The sequence below is a fragment of the Dermochelys coriacea genome, chromosome 6 (assembly GCF_009764565.3).
Source record: "Dermochelys coriacea isolate rDerCor1 chromosome 6, rDerCor1.pri.v4, whole genome shotgun sequence".
NCBI classification, from domain to species: domain Eukaryota; kingdom Metazoa; phylum Chordata; order Testudines; family Dermochelyidae; genus Dermochelys; species Dermochelys coriacea.
In genome coordinates, this window is record NC_050073.1 from 12,079,475 (window position 1) to 12,103,098 (window position 23,624).

The following is a 23,624-nucleotide window of genomic DNA, read 5'->3' on the forward strand; positions in this document are numbered from 1 at the left end:
TGGCATGTTGAGGCATTGCTCAAAGTGGGCAGAGTTAAGGTTGTGTTGTGGGGTGGAACATACTTTAACTTTGTGTTTCCCAGTTTTCAGAAGTTTGTTGGTTTGTTTTTGTGTGCTCTCCATATGCTGGAAGGGCAAGAGGTCACACTGGGCAACCTTGACTCTGCATTATCAAAAGTTTAGGTCATTTAATTTTCTTGCTTTTAAAGGAAGATGAACTGAAATAGACCTGGGCTACTATCCTCAGTTCTTGAGAGTTAGCACTTGGCAGACAGACAACACTGACCACAACTGAGTAGTGCCTGGCTGCCAGTCAACATGCCAGAATTGTCTGCATCCGTGTATGTCCATCTTTCAAATGGTTTTTTAGGTCAGCTTCCTCTGTAAACATATATAAGATCTTCTAACGGTGGGTAGGAAGTGACCCCAAAGACCTCCATTCTATAAGGCCAAGAAAACCGTAGGTGAACTCTGAGGTACCAGTCAGTGTGCTGTTCCCTCTCTGGTGATTAGCTTACAGAGCTCAAGCCGATACCTCTCCTTCTATTTTTTGTGGGCGTAAGAAACAAATTGCATAAAAAAGAGGACAGACAATCAGCCTTTTCTCAGCCATGAAACCTTCTGAGCTGCAAGGCAAGCAAAGGAAGGTACTTACCCTCTGTTTCACCTCCTCCTTCTTTTTCCTGTTTGTTACAGATGCTAATAATTGAGACTCTAGAGGAATTGATACCTATACAAGATTATAGAATAATGATTGAGACTCTAGAGGAATTGATACCTATACAAGATTATAGCATTGCACCAATTTATCATTATAATATGAGATGTATGTTAACCACATAGTATACCTCTGTTATAGCCCTTCAATGTGCTGTATAGAGATGCCCAGGAAAAATGCAGGGGGAAGGTAGAGTAGAACTGGGATATTTTAAAAAATTGAGATGTGTCAAAATCAGGGTGCACCCCTCATATTCCATAGCAGGTTCCTTGTTTTTGGTGAGGGACTGCAGGCCTTGAACCCAGGTCCACAGGTCATACTTAGGACACAACTGCCACCCAGTAGCTCACCTGAGTAATTAGAAAAGGGAACGAGTGAAGTGCTGGCTTGCAGGGGCCCCCATCCCGGCACCCCCCAATTGGAGAAAACATCCGCATCCCCAACTGGCTGAGGGGCTATGTATAAGCCAGGAAATAACACAGGAAGTTATCTGAGCAACTAGAGGAATCCCTGGCTGGCTGATACTCTGGACCCCTGAACCCCGCTTGCTCCTGGTTCCTGTCCTCTTATTCCAGACCACTGTCTACTCCCAGTTGCTGCTTTGCTGTCCAACTCCATTGCATTTCAGTTTTGAGTCCTAAATAGACATGATGTAGCAAGTCAGAAAACAGGCTGCCCCGTCCATGTGAGTAAAATATATCTCCCCCATGGAGCACCATTTTCATTATTTCCCAGTAATCTCCCTTTCTTTCCCCCGCTCCCCTTATCTACCTTCTCCTCTTACTCCTTGTTTGTTGTAAACTTTCTCTTTAGGGGAGGTTGAACTGTTTCTTTGCTTAGGGGATTGCAACTGCATCAGGACATGCGTTAACCTGAACAGTACATGCTGAATACAGAATAAATGAGAGCTGCAGGTGGATCAGACGCCACCCACAGTCCTAAGGGTGAAGTTTTTATAACAGCTCAGCATTCAGCGCATACACAATGTGCTAAGTGATTCTGAGAATCTGGCCTGACTTGTGTTTACATTCTCAGCACCCATTGCCCCAGCACTAGGATTTCATATCTTGATAAAGTAGTGTTTCTACAACCCCCCTGACAGCAAGGGAAGGACTGGACAGACAGAACTGCTCACTTTCTAATCTGTGCATCTATCTCCTGTAGCCTGAGGGCTTGCAAACTCACAGCAGATTGTTGTGGGGACCTCTCCTCTGTTCTCAGCACTAACCAGTTCCTGACAGACCTGGACCTGACTGGTAATGAAATGAGAGATACGGGAGTGCAGCTCCTGTGTGAGGGACTGAAACATCAAAACTGCAAACTGCAGAGACTGAGGTAAGTACTGACAGATTTCCTGTATGTGAAGAACTTGACAGGGGGTGTGGAAAGGGTATGCTGAGCTGCCTGCAGGTACATGGTAAGGCTAAGAGTTGAGTCTCTGTCAGTGATACTTTCTGGTCAACCTGAACTCTGGTGGCTCAATCATGTGAGAGCAAAGAAGAGCTGCTCCCCAACAGGACCCTTGCAGTGAGGAAAAAAATATTACCTACAGCCCAAGAAATCTCTGATCCATATATTAGCTATTTCTCCTCCTTTTGTGCAGCCACTCGTGCATTCACTTTTCATCCTGCTCCCCTGCTGTTCAGGGGGTTAATGAGCTGCAGCTTCCTCTCCTCAGTGCATGCACTGTTCCCTCCCCAGGACAGAGAACTAAACACAGCCCTGGGGACCAGCTGCTGGCCTGCTAGATAAGGAATGAGCCCAGCTGTACTGCCTTGAAACTGACAGGGTGGCCACAGCCCCTTACTGGCTGCTGATTTAGCAGCCCTGCTTATAAGCCTAGCCCACACAGCAGCTTAGTGGCTGCTGAATGTGTACCATGCCTGCAGCTGTACTTGCCCTTTTTCTAGCTCCTACTCCTGCTCTGCTCTAGCCTCTACTCCCCTCTGGCTTCAGACTTTTGGCTCCACTTCCTGGCTTATGACTCTGGTTGATCCTCCAGTTCTGGCATTTGGCTTCTATCTTTCTGAGACTGATTCCTGGCTTCTCCTCTGGCTCACGATTCTGGTTTGGGCATTTGGCTTCTATTCCTCTGGTATTGACCTGCATCTTGTTTACTGGCTTTGCCCACCCTGGACCCAGCTCTAATCAGTAGGCTGAATTCTTGCTTTCTCCACTAGGCCTGACTGCCTGTGGACCAGTTGGCTACAGGCACTTCCTCTGTTGCAGGGCATATAGTTCATGGGTCATAATGCTGTCATGACTGTTGGGTAGTGGCATGGATACGCTGGCCACCTGGAACCCTACAGACCTGGGTTCTAGACTTCGGCTCTTTCCACACCCGTGCTGTGGGACTTTCCTGATGCAGTCCTTTAGAATGTTATAAAAGATCTTAATCTTAATCGCATTCACAGGTTGGGGCATAGCATTGAATGATGCCCATTTTCATATAATGAGTTTGAAATCTTGCATGTGTAATCATCTTGTGGTGCATCGTTCAAGATCTATGCAGTTCCTTCTCTTCCTCCATCTGGGGTCCCTGAATAAATCAAAGTGCTTTTTGTGTCTGTTTTGCTGATATCTATGCCTGGCCACCTGCATACACTAATACCAAAGATGGCTGTACTGTAATTTTTTTCACTTCTTTGACTTGGGCTGACTTTCTGATCTGTAGAATAATTCACACATTCCAAATTACAAATGAACCCAGAGTAGTGACTTTTTCATTGCAACAATATCTTACTAGCAGGGTTTGGTTGATATCCATCATGCTGTCCATTGGAGGGTTAACCACTGATCCAGGGATCTGTAGTTTGTGTCTTATTTGTTCTGTTTCTGTAACAAAAGTGTTTTATGGGGTTAGGTTGTCAATCTCCTGATTAATTTGGAGGACCAGGAAACTGCTTTTTTGTCTTGTCTCTATCTGTCAGCCTGGCTTGGGTGACTCTTATTAGGAGAATGAAACTCTCTCTGTCTTAGCTCTGTGGGGCATGGAGACATTCAAGCAACCCCCCCCAAATCAAGGTAACACTCTCTAGGTGGACAACTTTCTGGCCAACCTGAACTCTGGTGGCTCAATGGAAAGGGCTAGGGGCTTTGCCATGGGCAGAAGTCTTACCCCAAACTTTATTCCTCACCATTGATCAGTGGCAGATGTTTGAGTCATTCTCAGTGCTAATTTGTCAAAGGTGAAGTGCAAGTGACAGGGCTTAAGAAGGAAGTCCCATCCAACACAGGTTTCTCACTGATCAAGGGGTAGAGATTTGGGGCCTAAGGCAGGATATCTGTTTGCCCATCAGTCCCTCTTCATGAAGAGAGTCACCTGTCAGAACATCTGTTATAAGCCCTGTTCATGCTGGGTCACTCGTCTCTGCATTTCTCTCTGCTGTAGACTGAAGAGCTGCAAAGTCTCAGATGATGGCTGTACAGATCTTGCTACTGCTCTCAGAACAAGCCAGAGCCTGACAGAGCTGGATCTGAGTTCTAATCATTATCTGAGAGATCCTGGAGTGCAGTTGCTGTGTGAGGGACTGATGCATCCAACCTGCAAATTACAGAGTCTGAAGTAAGTAACATTTGACTTCCTCTGTGTATTTATACATGTCCTTTATGTAAAGTGCCTGACGCGGTCTGTGGCTGCTCCCTGCAGCTATATGGAAAAGCTGAGATTTCAGTGCCTCTCCAGCACTAGCATTGATGGCTCACAACACGCACCCAGTCTCCCTGGGCCCACACCAGAGAACTGGCTCCACATCCGGCTCCTTGAAGACCAGTGGAATACATGCATTTGTGTGCGCACATGCACACACGAGTTTTAAACCAACTCTTAATAAGATGCGTTTTATTAAAAAGAGCTCAGCCTTGCCCTTTCCTCAAAGGCCACAGGCTGTGGAGCTAATAAATATTTAATTTTTGAAACAAATGTTTTTTTAATAGCTGATAGGTAAGAATGAGCTCTAACAGCCTATATTATAAATCACTTTAATGACTTTTGATATCTTAATTTTCAATTTTAAAACTAATGAAAGCAAAAGAGGTCCCAGGACCTGGATCTAAACCTTCCCCACCTGAGCTGAAATACTCAGTCTGGGTTTCATCTTCAGCCTCAGCCATACTGACTCCTGCCTTTGCGTTTCCAAGGGTTGCTTTCAGCTGAGACACATCAGCAGTTTGGAGAAACACCCTTTGAACTGCAGTTTGCTAGGAATGGGGCTGTGTGTTTACAGTTACACACTGGGCAGGGAAAAGCAGGTGCCAATGCTGGACTTGTAAAAAAACCAAAAAAAAAAAAACCAAAAAAACCCCCCAACCCTTTGGGGAAAGCTATGGATCTTTCTTTTTTCTATTTCAATACATTGCTCTCCTCGTTTTCTTTCAATAAGTGCAAGATTCCACCCTGACCTGTGAGATCCTGGGAAACTCGGGGGATTTGGGGCCAGGTTTTCAAAAGATCCACAAGCTCCCACTGTGACGAATCTGCCTCATGTTTTAAAAGATCTGCAGGTTGGATGTGGAAATCTCTTGAAAATCTGTCCCTAAAGCACCAGCAGAGTGAACTGCAAAATCAGCCTCCTTTTGCAACAGTGGCCGCCTATCATTGGAGGTTTGGGGTTAAAGCCACCCCTAATATAGTGTCCCCTGTACTCTCCCAAGAACATCAGGATGGCTGAGGTGCTTCTGTCCCCATCTACCTCAAAGCTTTGCCAGTCAGTTAGATGGCTAGGACTCATCTCATGGCTGTTTTATTCTCCTTTTATTCTCACTGTCTGTCAGTGATTTTTAGCCTCTTACCTGTTGAAGACAAGAAGGTACCACTCTGCATTACACACACAGCTCCTGGTGGCTTGTCTAGTCTGCAAAGGTGTGTGTGTATGTGTGTAATAATGTATGTAGTGAAAGAAGACAGCTGTCAATGATTTCCCTTCTCAGAGCAGTCACCATCACAGCCACTTTCCAAATTCCTTCCCTCCCCCTTGCTTTAGGAGGAATCATCTCTGAGCTGCAACTTCCTGTCCCTTCTTGAGGAGCAAGACCAACAGATCTGTAGTAGTAACTGGATTTGATAGTTGATCAAGTAGATCCTGTGATTCACTGATTAAACACAGAATAATTTGTTTTGAATAGCTAATGGCATGCACACCTTGTTGATTGAGTTTGATCCTGCAACTTGCTCTATACATCCAAAATACTTTGGGTCTCATTCTTAAATGGAGAATCATGCTTTGTGGGACCAGGGCTGATAAACTACAGTTACCAGCTTGGGAAACTTTTTAATGTAAGCAGCGGTTGAAATGTATTTTATTTTACATGCTCATCCAAGACCCTATTTTTATTGCTGACAGGTGTAACACAAACAATTTTTAGACTACATTGGGTCCTCCCCCGCTAATTTTACCTTCAGATTTTCAATTCAAACCTATCTGTTTAAAACTTGTGGTTTGTTATATTAATAACTAGAGTGTCACACACTACATACCTTCTGTAGCTGAGCTGCTTGCAGACACCCAGGGGCTCCTTGCATCCCTCCATTTCCTGGCCTCCCAGGTGCCACCCTCCCATCCCCATCTATTTTAGGAACTCCTGCAACCCCACCCTACACCCTCCCTCTTGCCAAGGTGTCTGCGTATGCCCTCTGTCCCCCCTCCTGATTTCAGAGTGCCTCATTCTCCCTCTCACCAAAGCACTGTTCTCCATATCCCCCTCCCCCATACCAGGGGACTCCATATGTTCCCTTCCTTTCCCCCCATCTCCTATTCTAGGGTTCCCCATTCTCCCTACCATGCCAGGGATTCTATGTGCCCTTCATTCTGCCCTTTTCCCATGTTAGGGGTTCTGCATGTCCCCCTATTTCCCCACTCCCACCTTGCTAGGGGCTTGTGTGTCTCATTTATCTTGCCCCTCAAAAGTAACTTTCTTCTCCCCAAATTGGAAGGGACAGATAGACCGCTGGTGCCCACCTTGCCACCAAAGAATGCTTTGGAGAGGCAGCGTACTAGCAGGGAAGAAAGAATGAAGTCTCCACCCTCCTCTGTCTCCTGGCTGAGTACACCCCCAACAGCTGCTAGGTGACTCCCAGTAGAGAGAGCAAACAACATGCTGACCACCCCCACTACTTTTTTTCTATGGGTGCTTGAGCCCTGGAGCACCCATGGAGTCAGTGCCTGTGCCTGACTTGTAGCAGTGTAAATCAGGAGTAACCCCAATGAAATCACTGGTATAAAATTAATGAATCACAGGCATTTCACCAGGCTGGGAAGCAGTCTAAGGAGTGGTGCTGTGGTTCACCAGCAGATATAAACCCAGTCTGACAAGCCGGAGAAGGCACTACAGCCTGGCAGTGCCAACAGGAATCTGAAACACACTTCTTGAATGGAAGCGGGTACTAAGCAGGGGTGAATCTAGCTGGCAGAGCTATACTGGCACAGGCACTGTAGTGTAGCTGTGGTAGCACAGGCAGCCGTGAAGGGTGATGCAGGCTAGCTGCCCCAAGTACATACCCATAGCGTTCAGACAATTTTGTACCTGCAGGGGAGATGCAGAGCTAGTGCCAGGAGCATGAAGGAGCAGAATCTCCCAACTTCTGCTCAGCTGGACCCAGTTGTCTGGGGAGGGGGCTCCCCTTACAACTTCCCTGTAGTGATGGGCCTGCTCTGATTTGGGTCGCACCATGCCGAGGCTGATCAGTGCCAAGTCCAGCCAGATTGGTCAAGAGCTGAGTGAGCAGGACTTAAGGGACCCTGTTCCCATCCTGAGTTCTAGTTGGTCAGTGGAAAGGGCTGAGGTGGTGGTTTGTGAGGAAGTCAGGTGCCCACTTTTTATTTCTCATTAGTCAATGGCAGAGATTTGGGGCTTGAAATGTCTGGGCCATCCTCAATACTGATTGGTCACACAGAAGGGCTGGTGGTTGGGGTTGCCTGTTGGGCTCATCACACTGTTCCTTTCAGGCACTTATCTCACTTCTATACATTTACGTCCTGCAGGTTAAATTATTGCAATATCACACATGTTAGCTGTGAGGATCTTGCTGCTGTTCTCAAAACCAGCCAGAGGCTGATAGAGCTGGACGTGGGCACTAATGAACTGCAAGAATCCGGAGTACAGCTTCTGTGTGAGGCGCTGAAACATCCAAACTGCAGACTGCAGAGACTGGGGTAAGCAATGTTTGGCCTCTTTAGTATTTACAGATATCCTTTCTATAAAATGTGGGACATGATGTATGGCTGATCTCTGATGTTTACTCCCTGCAGCTTCATGGAGAGACACTGAACTCAGTTTCTCTAGAGTCCCCATCAATAGCTCACAGCATGCACCCAGTCAGCCCTCTTTGGAAAACGGAAACTTGAAGTCAAGGTGGGCCCACGCCAGACACTTGGCTCCACTGTCCCTTGGGCAATAAATACATACAGCATTTTATTAAGAGTTTGTTTAAAAATATCATTGGCTCCGGATTGCAAGATAGCTGCATGGTGCCCACTAGTCTCTCAAAAAAACTCCAACTTGTAATAAAATGCGTTCATTAAAAAGCTCTTACTCTTACTATTCTAATCTATTTTATAGATTGTTTTAATGACTTTTGACACCTTGACCTTTTTGTATAAAACCAATAAAAGCCAAGGAGGCCTCAGGACCCTGGGGATTCTGAATCTTGCTTTCTGAGCTGATACACTCAATTGGGAATGGGTGGTTAGTTACAAACAGGGCAGATGCAAATGTTGGGATTCATTATAAAAAAAAAAAAAACCCTAAACCCTTTGGGGAAAGCCCTGGCTCTTCCCTTTTCTGTTTCAATACATTTCTGCTAATTTCTTCTGTTTCCAAGGCAGAAGCCTCACCCAACGCCTGTGAGATTCTGGGGGACTCTGTAGACTTGGGGTCAGATTTTCAAATGAGCTCAGCTCTATTGTGATCCTTCTGCCCAGTGCGTCAGAGGCCTGTAGGATGAATGCTAAGCTCTCTTGAAAATTGAGTTCCAAAAACATCCGCAGAGTGAATTACAAAATCAGCCTCCTTCTGATGCAGTTGCTATCCATCATTGGAAGTTTGGGTTTAAAGCCACCTACCCATAATGCAGGGACCCCCATTCTCAGCCAAGATAATTAGATCCTGTGCTTGGAAGGCTGAGTGACTTCTCTCCCCATCTTTCTCTGCTAGTCCTAAATGTAAGCAAGGTTTGAATGGGCTATACCCTGACAGCAAATGATGAAACAACTGGGAGGCTTTAGGACCAGAATGTATTTACATGAACACTCCTATTCTGCTGCGGTATCCAGCAGCCAGAGCTGTGTTTCCCAAGTGATCAGCTTTGGCTGGTGTTGGGTTACAAATCACTTTCATATTGAATGCTGGGGCAATGAAATGTTGTTATCCTTATTGTATGAGTGAAGGGCTGCAGAACTGTACTTGGCGTGATTGAATGAGGGGATCACCCTCAACTGAACTGAACTCGCTAAGCAGGGGGCTTGGGTGCCAAATTCCAGTGGAGAGTGAGAGGCTGGGCTGGGGCTCTGCTGAAGGGTTATAAGGCAACATTTGACCTGCCCTTCTCCCCTGTTTAAAGATAGTTAATTAGTCTCTATTGAGAGTCTCTTGTTTTGCTAAGTGATTGCTAGAGCTGACATATTGGGTGTAAGTGCTAGGCAGTGGGGCAGCATTTCTGTGAAAGACTGCCCAGCCTGAGGTTCCCCCACTGAGAGCTGAAGTCACTAGGACTTGGATGAAACCTCAAGAGACCAACTCACAGAGGAGAGGCCGGGGCAGCAGAAGGTGACTGTGCAGATGACAGTGTGGTGGAGTGAATGACAGTGCAGCAGCAGGCTGTGACACAGTATGAAGGGCGGCAGCTATGACCAGTTGCAGTGGCAGCAGTGAAGGCATTGCTTGACTTTTCTTTTGCATTCCCTTCCTCCTCTCCTCCCCCCGATGGGAGGTGAACTCATGTGAATGCATCTCTGGACTCTGTGTCTCCACTGACTAAGGACAGTGGCTAGGAGTGGGGTGCGGTGGAGGGAGAGGGGAGTAATGTGTTAAAGGGAGGGACATTTGTTTGTTGGACTTTCACACAGCCAGGTGAGAATGGAGGCAAAGGTTGCTGCCCAATGTACTCTGGGGCGGGAGTTTGGCTCATGGGTTTGTGTGTTTGAATCATGGTTGTGGGTGGTTTTCCCAAATTAATGTCAGGTTCCTTTCCCCTTTCTATGAAAAGTTTTGCTCTGCTATACAGACTCAGTGCTTGTGAGAGGGGAAGTGTTTAATTTTCCCAGATTACTGGGTGTGGTCTCGAGAAGCTTCTGTATTTTATTGTTAAGAGGGACCCCTTGATATTGAATCTGGCCCTTGTTGCTGCCGACTTCACCTGGCCTAGGGGTTACATAAAGCAAGGTCTTAAAGCTCTGCTTGCCAGTGTGTAGATGGATAGGATGCAGGTTAGTGCTGTCTATCTGTTCGTTTTACACTCCCCATCAGTGATGTTTGGCTCTTCTCTTCTCCTGCGGAAGAGAAGGTGCCACTCTCCTGCAGAGGAGTGACAGCAGCTGGTGGCTTCTACATTTCGGGTTGTAAATAGATTTCTTAATTAATAATCCCTGTAATTAGGACTGGGGAGTCAATCCTTGGGTCTAGGCTGTGCTTAGTACTGGGCCTAAGTGTGAAGACAAACACGACCCTACTTCAGCATTGCCCTCCCGCCATCACCTGAGGCTGCTCAAACTTAAGCCAGCTGGTAACAGCCTGCAAGAGATCAATATGGCAGCTGGCGATTGCTGAAGCACAGCAGTGCTCTGCCTGCACCTCCCCACGTACGCCCACTGAAATGCCACCCCCCCATGCCAAAGAGGTTCTGGGGATTGATGTAATGCCGGCTCTGTGGCACCCAGGGGATTCCTCAACTGTCTGGTTAGGAAAGCTGGCGGATGCCTTGGTGCTGCTGAAGCTGAGTAGAGGGGTTGTGTCATGGGGGAAGATCTGGCTATTGTTTGTTAGACATGAGCCTGAGCCAGAAGCCCAGTTCCAAACCCTACTATGAGTTCAGGTCTGGATGCAGACCTTGATTTTGAGTCTATCTCGTATTATTCAGAGGTAAGGTTATGCTTGAGAAATCCAAACATGTTAAGGTACAGAAATACGCTAACTAACCTTGCAGGGATGCCATGCAGTAACCACATTATCAAGGCAATAGGTCATGATCAAGGTCCTAGATTTGATTAATCTGACTTTTAAAAATGGTAACCCCCCCACCATGGTGCCTTAACAGTGCATCTCTATCTCTTTTAAATGGCACCTTAACTCATGATTTCCTGAGTTTTGTGATGTCATTATCACAAAATCAAACAATATCCCTGTAATGTTTTTTACCCTTTAGTCACTGAGGTACTCAATCTTTACCCGCATTTTAACATAGTTTGTCTTGGAATTTTCTTGTTTTTTAAAAAAAGAACTGTAAAGAAGAGACTCAAAGATAGTGTTACCATGTGATATTTTAAGTGATTTGGCTGTATGTAATACCTTAAATCATTTGTAAAGCTTTTTAAAATTTTAAAGCCTGATTCAAGTCCCATCTACCTTCCCCCTCATTTCCCGCCCCCCCCCCCCCACAGCAGCACTCCCAAAAGAAAATGCCCCTCTCCAGGCTTCACTAGTGCCTCAACTCCAGCACTGAAGTCTGAAGCCAAAGAACCAGCCAACACAGGAAATGAACAAGGCATTCTCTGCAGGCAGAATGATGGCCCTGTAGACAACCAGACAGAGCCACCTAATCTCTTGGAATGCTAGTTTAGGAGAGGAGTTTTGATTGACATGGCAAGGAAAAACTACAATAGGCTGGAATTCTAGAATAATTCTGAGTACCACTTTTTCTAGAAAAGGTTGTGGAGAAAAGGGGTTTTTTTGCTAGATGAGGCAGTTAACTCAATTATCCTTCTTCTGAAGGTGATTGCAACTAGAAAAGTAACATGGCATGAAAGGAAGTACAGGGATAAGTAGCCAGCCATAGATACAAAGACCTCCTTTAGTAGATGTTCCAGAACCAGGTTACACTTCCAATTGGTGATAAGAGTTTCCAACAGGAGAACAAATGTTAGCCACAGCTAAACTGTCTTTACTAGAAAGAAAAGGAGTACTTGTGGCACCCTGGAGACTAACAAATTTATTTGAGCATAAGCTTTCATGAGCTACAGCTCACTTCATCAGATGCATTTGCATCCGATGAAGAGAGCTGTAGCTCACGAAAGCTTATGCTCAAATAAATTTGTTAGTCTCTAAGGTGCCACAAGTACTCCTTTTCTTTTTGCGAATACAGACTAACATGGCTGCTACTCTGAAACCTGTCTTTACTAGGACATACCCTTCAAACTTGGATTTCGCAGTTGTTGAGGCTAAAACCTCTGGTGGAGCATCCCCTGCCCTTTTTTTTGGAGGGCAGAGTGGGGATTCTAATGGTGTTGGACTCCTCAGAATAAGAAGATTTTCCAAATGCTGTAGTTGATTCTGCAGGTTGAGTCTTGTCTGATATGAAGATGAAAATCCTCTAGTTGATATTGGAATTAAAACTGCAGGAGGTTCCGCCTCTCTGTTTGCAAACTGACAAACAAGTAGAAGTTCCTCTGGAAAGCTTGGTATCTCATCCCATAAGCAGCAGCCTGCCAGGAAACACCAACAGATATCAGGGACTTCGTAACAGGAAAATGCCTTAACCCCTTAATCAAAAGTGATGATGCAGAAGACTTTGGAATTGGAAGTGTTGGAGGTGTTTGGAGGTGTTGAAGATTGTTGGACCTTTTAAAAGATCCTGATGGGTCCAAACCTGTTGACCGCTCATGTTCAGCTCTGTGGCTTATTCCTAGGGACCTCTGGTGTGGTTGGAGGAAGAAGCTGGGCAGGAGGCTCCATCCAGGCATGACCCCCACAGTAGTTATAAGGAGCACCCCAGGTGCTGTGATGTGGCTGTATGCCCAGCATCTCATTCAGGAACATGCTAGCAGACAAACGCTGTTTGAGGGGAGGACATCAAAGGCCTGGAGGTTGTCAGTGTTGAGTGGGGTGAATCTGGATTTGGAATGAGAGCAGAAGGAAGCAATTCAGTAGCCCACAAACCTGGTATGCCATACCGGTCCTACCTTTGTTCATGGCCACATTCAGGCCAGACACAGCTCAGTTCTCTTGGGACCGGTCTAGTCACTCATCTCAACAATGGTGGCAGCTCACACTGGGAAATCAGCTTTAGCCTGTCTGCTTGGAGAGACTGAGAGACCCTCCCTGAGCACCTAGGACCTCTGAGCGGGGGGGGGGGGGATCCATTCCCTGCCATTTGGGTTGTGACCCAATCTAGGCCCAAGGCACAGGAGTCGGTGACACCACTAGCTGCACAGTTGTGTCAGGGACCTGGGTCCAGATTGACTGGCTGTGGGGAAAGAGGAGAGAGAAGCAAGAGAAGGAAGGAAAACTGCTGCCAAAACCAAAGGGTCATGCAGAGCTGCTGAGGGAAGGTGATTGTGGCACAGAGACCACTGACTCAGATGTGAGCCTCGTCCTTCTGTCTATTGTAATATTCTCTAAACACAAACAAACCTCTCCCTTCAGTCCAACTGAACATTCACTTGTGGAAGACAGGGTAACTGATGTAAGGGGTCAGACTGCTCTCAGTTACTCTATATTTGTAAGTATGTCTCTCTTGAGGGCAGTGGATTTATTCCAGAGTTACACTAAAGCAGTGTTTCAGAGTAGCAGCCGTGTTAGTCTGTATTCGCAAAAAGAAAAGGAGTACTTGTGGCACCTTAGAGACTAACAAATTTATTAGAGCATAAGCTTTCGTGAGCTACAGCTCACTTCATCGGATGGTTTTTTTCCACCAAATGCATCCGATGAAGTGAGCTGTAGCTCACGAAAGCTTATGCTCTAATAAATTTGTTAGTCTTTAAGGTGCCACAAGTACTCCTTTTCTTTTTACTAAAGCAGTGCTCTTTATTATTTTTTAAAGGGGGGCAACTTTGGCAAAAAACCTTCAGTGTGAGAGCCACATTAACTACTACATAAACACATTGCTTACTACTCCTTAATGAAGTAATGTTACAGAGCCACTCATGTAACTAAAACAAAGTCTACTTGTACAATAAAACTATTCTTCTTTTATAAAATAACCAGGAAAATATATGAATTAAAAAGGCACCTAAGCGAGTAAACTTTTTAAGAGCAGAATAATGCAAAACTTACTTTAAAAACTGGAAGAGCAAAAGTGTGCCTGTTTGGGGGGAGGGCTCTGGGCTGGGGCCGAGGTGTCCGCAGTGTGGGAGGGGACTCTGGGCTGAGCCTGGGGCAGAGGGTTGGGGTACAGGAGGGGGCATGGGGTGCTGGCTCTGGGACGGGGGTCAGGGCTGATGCAGGGGGCATGGGGTGTAGGAGGTGGTACAGGGTCCAGGAGGGGGTATGGGATGCTGGCTCTGGTAGGGGGCTGAGGTCTGGGGCAGGGGCTTGTGGTGCAGAAGGAGGTATGGGGGGCTGGCTCCAGGAGGCTGCAGGTTGGGTGGTGGAAGAGAAATGCTGGTCCAGCATAACTGGGCCTGCTGTACTCATTCTACTCCTGGTCTTAATGCTGCAGAGCTATTCAGAACCTGCCCATTGAAGGAGGCATCACTTACTTCGGGCGGCCCCGGCCCCATGCTGCTCCCGGAAGGGGCCAATGTGCCCCTGCGCGCTACCCCTCTCTGCAGGCACCACCCTCACAACTCCCATTGGCCACAGTTCCCTGTTCCTGGCCAATGGGAGCTGTGGGGGTGGTGCTTGCAGGCCAGAGCAGCACGCAGAGATCTCTGCTACCCCTCCTCAGGGGGCCATAGGGGCATGCTGGCCGCTTCCGGGAGTGGCATGGGGCCGGGGGTAGGCAGGGAGCTTGCCTTAGCGGCAGCCCTGCTACACCACTGGAGATCGCGATCGACAGGGAGCTGCACTTGGGCTCAATGGGAACCGTCACAGGCCATGCAATGAAGAACACTGCACTAGTGTAAATGAGAGCTGAGCCCTCCCCAGCAGGTGTGCATGGAAGAAATCCACACAAGGGGCCTTTCACCTTTATAATCCCACTGCCTGTTGTCAGAGTGCTGTGAGCTCTCCCTGATTTCCCAGAATATAGAATCTTGCTAGATGCACACAGACATCTGTGAGGGAAACAGAGGGAGGAAAGTAGCTTTTTTTTTTTTTTAAACTCTGTCATAATTTCATGCAGGTTGGGGTTGTGCTCTCTCACAGCTGCTTGTTGTGGGGATCTCTCCTCTGCTCTTATCACCAGCCAGACTCTGGCAGAGCTGAACCTCCGGGATAACAGACTGGAAGATTCAGGTGTGCAGCTGCTGTGTGAGGCACTGAAACATCCACACTGCAAACTGCAGAAAATAAAGTGAGTACCAGCCGGTCCCCTTTAGTCTGTGCTGGTTAGTACGGTCGCACTGTAAATCCAACAGGAAGAGTTCCCGCACTGCACCTGCCGTACTCTGGCCCAGCCAGGGCAGGGCAAGCGGGCAGCGGCCCAGGGCGCAAAACCTGGAGAAAATGGGGAGTAGCAGGGGTTAGTCGGGCCAGCCACAGGTAGAGACTGAGATGTGTGTGCCGGGTCATTGCCCCACCCCCACTGTATACGGGTCTCTGCGCTCCAAAGCTGGCCAGAGTCCCTCCTCCCTCAGTAGCTGTGTGCATGGGATCTGCCTGCCACAGCCAAGTCCCGTCAGTGTGCAGTAGGAGGGGAGGGCAGGTGGGTCTCCAAGGGCTCCCTCCCTTATAAAAGGAGAATTCTCCAACTGAGGAAGCAGCCCTCAGCAATTATAAATTCTTCTTTTTTATTCTCCTGCTCCTCTGCATCCCCAAGCACTTCTTGGAACACAGCCAAGAGAACTTCTGGGGAACTGGGACGGGGGTGGGGGTGGGGCATCCAAAGGCAGGTGGAACTTCCACACAAGGGCCAGGTGACCAGAGGCTCCCTGGGAACTCCAGGCAGGACACGGATAGTCAGGGATGTACCCTCATGTTCTGGGTGTTCCTAGCATTTTACCATAAATGTTGGATGAGGATTACTGAGCAAAAACATCTATTTATATAATCAGCTAAGATGTAAAATACAATAAATAGGTACAAGAGGGTTTCATCCACCCTAGGCCATTTCTAACCAGATCCTTTTGTGACTAGATATTGGCAGTTTGACCCTTAGAACATTGTTCTTTCCCAATTTGCATGGTATACAAAGCACATCTCCTGCAGTCTTAATGCAAGCAGTACTTCCATTGACTTCAGTGGCTGTTTTGCTTCCATTAGGATTATATGAGCATGCCCCAAGTAATCATTTCCTCAAAGCTTAGCAAGAAAGCCAGGCAAAGGACTTCATTTATGCCTCTTTCTCCAGTGTAGCATTCTCCTGTCTGAATCCCATGGTTAAAAAAGAGCCCTGGACACTCACAAGAAAGCAGTGAAGATCAATCAAATGGGGTGGAGATCTTTCTTCCTTTTTAAAGAAAGAAACAAATTGCTCCCATGAGCAAGTTTATCCTATTCTTTTCTGCCACAGCACAAGTTAAACCTAAAGTATGGCCAGCCTAGTTAACTTACGTTATAGTTTTTGACAGCCTTCAAATTTACCTCTTCCCTATTGCACCAATGTCTGTCTTCATCTGTCACTAAACCCAAAACAATACAGTCACTTTAGAATGGGATTTTTATAGGTGTTCGGTGCTGACCTAGCTCTTCTCCTGTTGAAGTCACTTCCGTTGTTCTAAATTAATGGTAAGAATTAGGCCAACACTGAGTGATCTTGAAAATCCCACCTGTAATTAGCCTAAATGTACAGATTTCAGCAAAATATTTGAAAACTATTCCCAAGCCTCCTTACAACACTTTAAAAAGGGGATTTAAGACATCACAAATCAATTTTTTGTTGATATAATATTCAGTAATCCTCATTTCATATTTCCCATTACTTTTAGATAGAGATTGCAGAATTACCTTTGTCATGTTAGCAGTACTGATGTGTGTCAAATATTTGATGTTAGTAAAACAAAAAATAGCATTAATACATCCACCAGCAAGGATTAAGATAGGAGTCATTACAAGAATATTTGGCATATTGTATATTCATTGCAAATGTGGTCTGGAGACATTTGTATACATTTTGAATTGTCTAAGGAGAAATTCCCATTGCTTTCAGTGAAGAGGACTATGACCCCTAGTCTCAAATTTGAATGTTGGGCATTTTGTATATGTTGGTGTATTGACCTGAGACATTAGCTGGATTATTTACCTCTCTCCATTCTGAAAACTGACCATTTATAGCTACCCTTTGTTTCTTATCTTTTAACCAGTTACCAATCCCTCTTATCCAATGGTAGCTTACTTTGCTTAAGAGCCTTTGGTGAAGGACCTTGTCAAAGGCTTTCTGAAAATCTAAGTATACTATATCTACTGGATCCCCTTTGTCCACATGTTTGTTGATCCCCTCCAAGAATTCTAGTAGATTGGTGAGGCATGATTTCCCTTTACCAAAACCATGTTGACTCTTCCCCAACAAATTATGTTCATCTATATGTCTGACAATATTATTCTTTATTATAGTTTCAACCAGTTTGCCCAGTACTGAAGTCAGGTTTACAGGCCTGTAATTGCTGGGATCACCTCTGGAGCCCTTTTTAAAAATTGGTGTCACATTAGTTATCCTCCTGTCCTCTGGTACAGAAGCTGATTTAAATGATAGGTTACAGACTACAGTTAGTAGTTCTGCAATTTCACATTTGAGTTCCTTCAGAACTCTTGGGTGAATTATTGCTGTTTAATTTATCAATTTGTTCTAAAATCTCCTCTAATGATACCTCAATCTGGGACAGTTCCTCAGATCTGTCACCTAAAAAGAATGGCTCAGGTTTGGGAATCTCCCTCACATACTCAGCTGGCACACCCACAACCTCCTACTAGAGCCCTGTGACTGATCTCTTCTGAATGAACCATCCTTTTCCAGGTGGACACTGACATCAGCAAGACAGTTGCAGCAAGTAGGGTGCAAACAAGTGATCGTTTCCCTCTGTATGATTCTATCTGCAGGTTGTGGGATTGCCATCTCACAGCTGCTTGTTGTGGGGACCTCTCCTCTGTTCTTAGCACCAGCCAGACCCTGTCAGAGCTGAACCTGAAACATAATAAACTGGAGGATTCAGGAGTGCAGCTGCTGTGTAAGGGACTGAAACACCCACACTGCAAACTGCAGAAACTAAAGTAAGTAACAGTTGGTTCCTTTAGTCTATGCCTGTTGTTGTAATTATTACTTCAGTTATTCAACTCTGAATGCACAGCACCTCTATAACTGCACCAACAACCTGTGCAAAGCACCGTCTTCCCAAGGAGTGGGATAGACGCCCCTTGTTTTGCACATTTATCATGTTTTACTGGATAGGTAGATGGATCACACAGCAATTCTAAATGCGGTGTATTCTATTGTAGGTACTCAGGTTATTTTATTCACTAAGGGTGAATGAGAACACAATTATAGGAGACTTCCACAATTTGATTAGAATAAACTTCCTTCATTCAAATCCTTTACCACCATTACAAGAAGTAATCATGAGGCAAAGCCTAAAAAATAGACAAAGAAATAGAGAAGGGGTGGGGTGGGGGGGGGGGAAGAAGAGGAAAAGAAATGAAGCAGATACAGTCATTAGCTGGGAACTATCTACAGGGCACCCCAGGTACTTTGTCCTTAACTCCTCTTTTCCTGAGCCTGCCAATCTCTCTAGGTCAGTGGCTCTCAACCTTTCCAGATTACGGCACCCCCTTCAGGAGTCTGATTTCCCTTGCATACCCCCAAGCTTCCCTTAAAAACTACTTGCTTGCAAAATCAGACATAAATACAAAAGTGTCACAGCACACTATTACTGAAAAATTGCTTACTTTCTCATTTTTACCATATAATTATAAAATAAATCAATTGGAATATAAATATTGTACTTACATTTCAGTGTCTATTATATAGAGCAGTATAAACGAGACATTGTCTGTATGAAATGTTAGTTTGTACTGACTTTGCTAGTGCTTTTTATGAAACCTGTGGTAAAACTAGGCAAATATCTAGATGAGTTGATGTACCCCCCTGGAAGACCTCTGTGTACCCCTGGTTGAGAAGCACTGCTCTAGGCAGCAGCTCTCACAGATGTGGGCAGTGCTGGCAGTTCCAATTAGCTCCATAGGTCTAGTTTGTTGTTCAGTAACAATCCCAGGCTGCTATAAGTGACTGTGAAGCTCTTTTATTGATTAATATCCCAGAGTATTAGGTTAAGAGCCATTTTAGTCCAGTGCAGATGCCCAGTGTTTAAAATCTACAACTTCAGGAGAATGTTGAAAAGTCTCTAGGCTGCAAACCTGGCTTCTTTATCAACAGACAATGGGAAGGAAGAGGAACAAAGTGAGAGGAAGGAAGAGGAGAAATGAATCTGAGTAAATGGAAGTGAGCTCTGTGGCATTTGGGCTAGTGGTATGTCTGAGGTACTGTTGTGTTGCCTGGAGGGACTTAGGAGCCCAGAAGTAGGGCACAAAACCCCAAACAGTGTGCACTGTACTCAGATTTTACCAACTAAGCAACAAGTGAAAAGCCCCTTAGGCACTATAGCTGCCAGGCCAAGAAATCACAGACAGCCCTCTATGGTCCTCCAGTCCAGTTAGCCACCCAGGCAAACTAAATTATGTGATAGCTGTTTGCTTTACTCCAAAAATCACAAGACATCCAGGTTACTTCCAGTCCCAGGAGACCAGTCACTTACCCAGGTCAATTTGCATCTTAGATTTCATACCAAAGATAACACTTGTAGCCGATTCTATAGTAAACTAACTAAGGATTTATCAGCTAAGAAAAAGAAATGAGTTAATGCAAGGTTAAAGCAGACAAAAATATATATGCACAAATGAGTTATAGTCTACTATGGTTTCAGAAGGTGACAGAGTTGTAGTAATCTGCCAGCTCCCAAATGTCTTTCAGGGCTGACCAGGGTAACCCCAGGGATCTCTGCTTCTGATTCAGTTGTTCTGGCCCTATTAGAATCCAAACAGCAAAAGAAATGAGAAATTTTCTTGTGCCTCTATTTTATGTTCTTCATCCAGACTTCAAGCTGATGGGATCAGCTGTCTTGCACATGGCATATCCAAGGTGTGATAGGGCCATTCACCAAGCCTTTGTATGTGATGTTTCTTAGTGGCCCCTTTTAATTTTGATGGACCTTCTTAATAGGTAGGAAATGATCCCCCACCCCCTCGACTGGGTTCACAGCAAACATTTTTAAAGTTATAAAGCAAAACTCACATATCTTACAGCATTGGATACAGACATTGCAAGTGGGATTAATACATGCAGCAATTTACAACCATTTCGTAGAATCTAGACACTAAATACGTTCTTGTAAGTCTATATGTACCTTGACTAATACTAACCCCACAGGTGAGCAGGTCTGGTTTCCAGCTATAAGTTTGTCAGTTCCATCTGATACACATAGCCTTGGCAAGAGCTGGCACCTGGTCTACCAGCTTCACAGGTACTTTACCCAGATTTGGGTTTTGTGTGACAATAATGGGTTCCCTTCATAGACACTTCAAAGGCAGCCTTCATAATTGCTTAGAATTTAAAATCTTAATATTGTAGATTAATAACAATTCAGGAACGAGTTATTTCCCAAAGCCTCTTCTTTTGTGTCAATGCAACATGGCTGTACGTAACATGGCTGAGAGGGGGCCCTTCCCTTAGAACTGCAGCAGTCCCAAAACTGGAGCACTGGCTCCTACTCTCCCAAACAAGCTGGGAAGAAAAAAGAAAATTAAACATGGGTCACCAGAGCCAGCTGTAAAAATAAATAAATAAATAAATAAAAGCAAATAAATATTAATAAGGAGGAGTTGACCTCCTCACCTGCTGTCAGAGGTAGCGTCAGGACAAACCTGCAGCTGAGGCAGTCAGCCCTTCAAGGAGTCTGTTGTTGAGTGGCTTCTGGGGAGGCAGCATAGGAAGCCTGTGGGGAAGAACATTGATCCAAGCACTGAGAGATCTAATACTGCCATGGAGATATTCTTCACATAAAATCAGGAAATGTCTAATCAATAACTTGGGTTCAAACTGGTGATTGGAGGGGCCAGGAAAGGGCTTATCCTCCTACTTCCACCCCCACCCTTTAATACTTTCAAGTAGGAAGCATTTTCTCCAAGCATGATCAGCGGAGTGAAAATGAAAAAGATAGCGGGTGGTGGCAGAAACATAAACAAGATATTGAAATAGTTCATCTAGGGGAAGCCCCAGGGCCTGTGTGGCTCTGCTGCCCCCCATCAGAGTCCCTCACACTCAGGATCCCTTTGACTAATCTAAACTCCTCTAGACTTATCTCTAGCTTGTCCGCAATTGTGTAAGGGAGTCTGAGCTGATCTTTTAAAGCCAAGGCGTTAAGAGAAGGTGTAAGTATGCATAAGGTCAGGTAAGGGAGGGCTAGTGTACCTTTCTATAACTGTCTGTTGCTTTTCTTGCTCAGCTTGTTTTGTCTGGGCCCTTGGTTGTACCCCATTAGATTCAGCAGGAGTCTCTCTGTCTCAGTGGGATTCACTGAGCCACATTCAGAAGTGAATTGGAGGGGATGTGGATTACATCTTGGTAAGTGGGTGTGAGGTGTAAGCTGGTTGGGCTGACATGCTGAGGGGAAAGGAGGATGGGGGAAGTCTTGACTCTTTCAATCTCACTTTGACTCCTCTTTGTGGTGTTGGTGGAGTCAGATTCTGTCATCAGCAATAGAAGTAGCTAGAAGAAAAGGAGTACTTGTGGCACCTTAGAGACTAACAAATTTATTAGAGCATAAGCTTTCATGAGCTACAGCTCACTTCATCGGATGCATTTGGTGGAAAAAACAGAGGAGAGATTTATATACACACACAGAGAACATGAAACAATGGGTTTATCATACACACTGTAAGGAGAGTGATCACTTAAGATAAGCCATCACCAGCAGCAGGGGGGGGAAAGGAGGAAAACCTTTCATGGTGACAAGCAAGGTAGGCTAATTCCAGCAGTTAACAAGAATATCAGAGGAACAGTGGGGGGTGGTCTCTAATTTGTTAGTCTCTAAGGTGCCACAAGTACTCCTTTTCTTTTTGCGAATACAGACTAACACGGCTGCTACTCTGAAACCTGTCAGAAGTAGCTAGGTGTGTGACTGTTAGAACAATGGGTTAGTATATCTCTGCAATGTGAGAGTCCCAACTCTCTCCCTGTGGGGTTCAGAATCTAAGGCCCTGGGTTACTTTCTGAGAAAGCCAGAGCAGTGTGCCAGCGGTAATGGTTTTCACTTACTTAAACTCAAGGGAACCAGAATGGTAGCAATGAACGAGCTTGTGAAGTATTTCCCAGGCGTTTCCTTCTGTGTATTGAGGAATTCCCCATCCCACTAGAAATGCACCTACAACCTACTCACCCTGTTCTGTTCTGTTCAACTCACCTTGGCTGACCACCCCTTTGTGGAATACAGGGTAACTGCTATAACAGGGGCACGTGGAAAGGAATCCAAAGGCTTTCAATGCCTACAGTTCCACCACTCACTGCCAAAGTATTATGGGTCGCTGTACCCCTTAAACCATCTGGAGACTGAAGCTATGCACATGCAACGGTTCGCTTACTGAGTGGGGCATCTCCCTGGGAGCACATAACCCCAGTGCTCTATGATCTGCACTGCTGCCCCTTGGTCTCCAGGTGAAGTATAAGGTGTTGCTTACAAGGGATAAAGCTCTAAATGGGCTGGAACCAGACTACCTAGGGATCACCTCTCTCCCCCATACCAGACTGCCACAGCTGCAGTCATCAGGGGCACCCAAGCTGGATCCCTCTTGTTATTAAAGAGAGTGGATGGCTGGCAGAGCATTCTCTAGAAGGGTACTGGGACTATGGAACTTGTTTTCCTCTTTGTCCAAAATGGCCTGAATTTGGTGACCTTCTGGGCATGTTTTTAAAGACACCTGTTTGACTGGGGTTTTGGAGAGGGCTGAGGGATGCTTCCTAGGTCGATGAAAGGGTGGGAAGAAGCTTTTTGTAGATAGATGAGTTCCTGTTTGAATTATTATTGTTGCTGGGACTTTGTAGCATCAGTTTTAGGTTAGGGGCCTAGACCTTTGTAGAGGTATGTCATCGATTCCTGGGATCGGTGCCGTGCCCTGGCTTTTACACAGGCTCCTGGAAGTAACCTGTAGGCTACACCTATGCTCAGGGCTGGCCCAACCATATAGGCAAACTAGACGGTCTCCTAGGGTGCCAAATTAGATGGTGGAAGTGAATTTTTTATACAGTATAATTGTGTTAGGATTAATGAAAAGTAAAAAAAAAAATCAATAAAAAATCTATTTTTATTTTTACATTGTTCATTTCAAATGCCAAGTAAATAAAGGTAAAAGCTCATTCTAGACTTCATTTTTCTCTATATTGAATGTGTGTGAGGGGGAGGCACCAAAGTCAGTTTGCCTGGGGCTGGCCCTACCTGTGCTACGCACCAGTGTTGGCAGCATGTAGTGTATGTGTAGCTACTTGCTGCAGTGAAAAGCAATGGGGAGCTGCCAGAACCTGTCACTAACATGTGTATGTATAAACAGCAGCGTAGACTGGACAGGCAGTAGGGTGAGTAGAGAGCAGTGTAGGGTAAGTACTCGGTACATACCCCCACCCTTTAGGTGCATCTTTACTCACTGATGAAACTGCTATTATATACATGCTAGAGGGGCTACATGAATATGTACATTACAAACTGCTTAAAGAAGCACGCAGTGTAAATGCACCCTTAATGTGTCAGATACCCAAGTGGTCATACTTTTTCCACAGATGGATAGGCCATCTGAGCTCCATCTTTCCTTTCTGCATACCTTCTCTATGCTTAAGTCTGAA

At 45.5% G+C, this 23,624-nt stretch overlaps 1 protein-coding gene across 1 annotated transcript in view; it reads left to right on the plus strand.

The window, feature by feature from the left end:
* The first annotated feature begins 611 nt into the window (after positions 1 to 611).
* The window catches only part of LOC119857051 (ribonuclease inhibitor-like), a 39,287-nt gene continuing 16,274 nt past the window's right edge, over positions 612 to 23,624 (plus strand). The window contains exons 1-6 of the mRNA XM_043516331.1: positions 612 to 647; positions 1,821 to 2,053; positions 4,110 to 4,283; positions 7,699 to 7,869; positions 14,931 to 15,101; positions 17,783 to 17,953. Coding sequence (XP_043372266.1) covers positions 612 to 647; positions 1,821 to 2,053; positions 4,110 to 4,283; positions 7,699 to 7,869; positions 14,931 to 15,101; positions 17,783 to 17,953 — 956 coding nt within the window. The remainder of the gene's footprint in view (positions 648 to 1,820; positions 2,054 to 4,109; positions 4,284 to 7,698; positions 7,870 to 14,930; positions 15,102 to 17,782; positions 17,954 to 23,624) is intronic.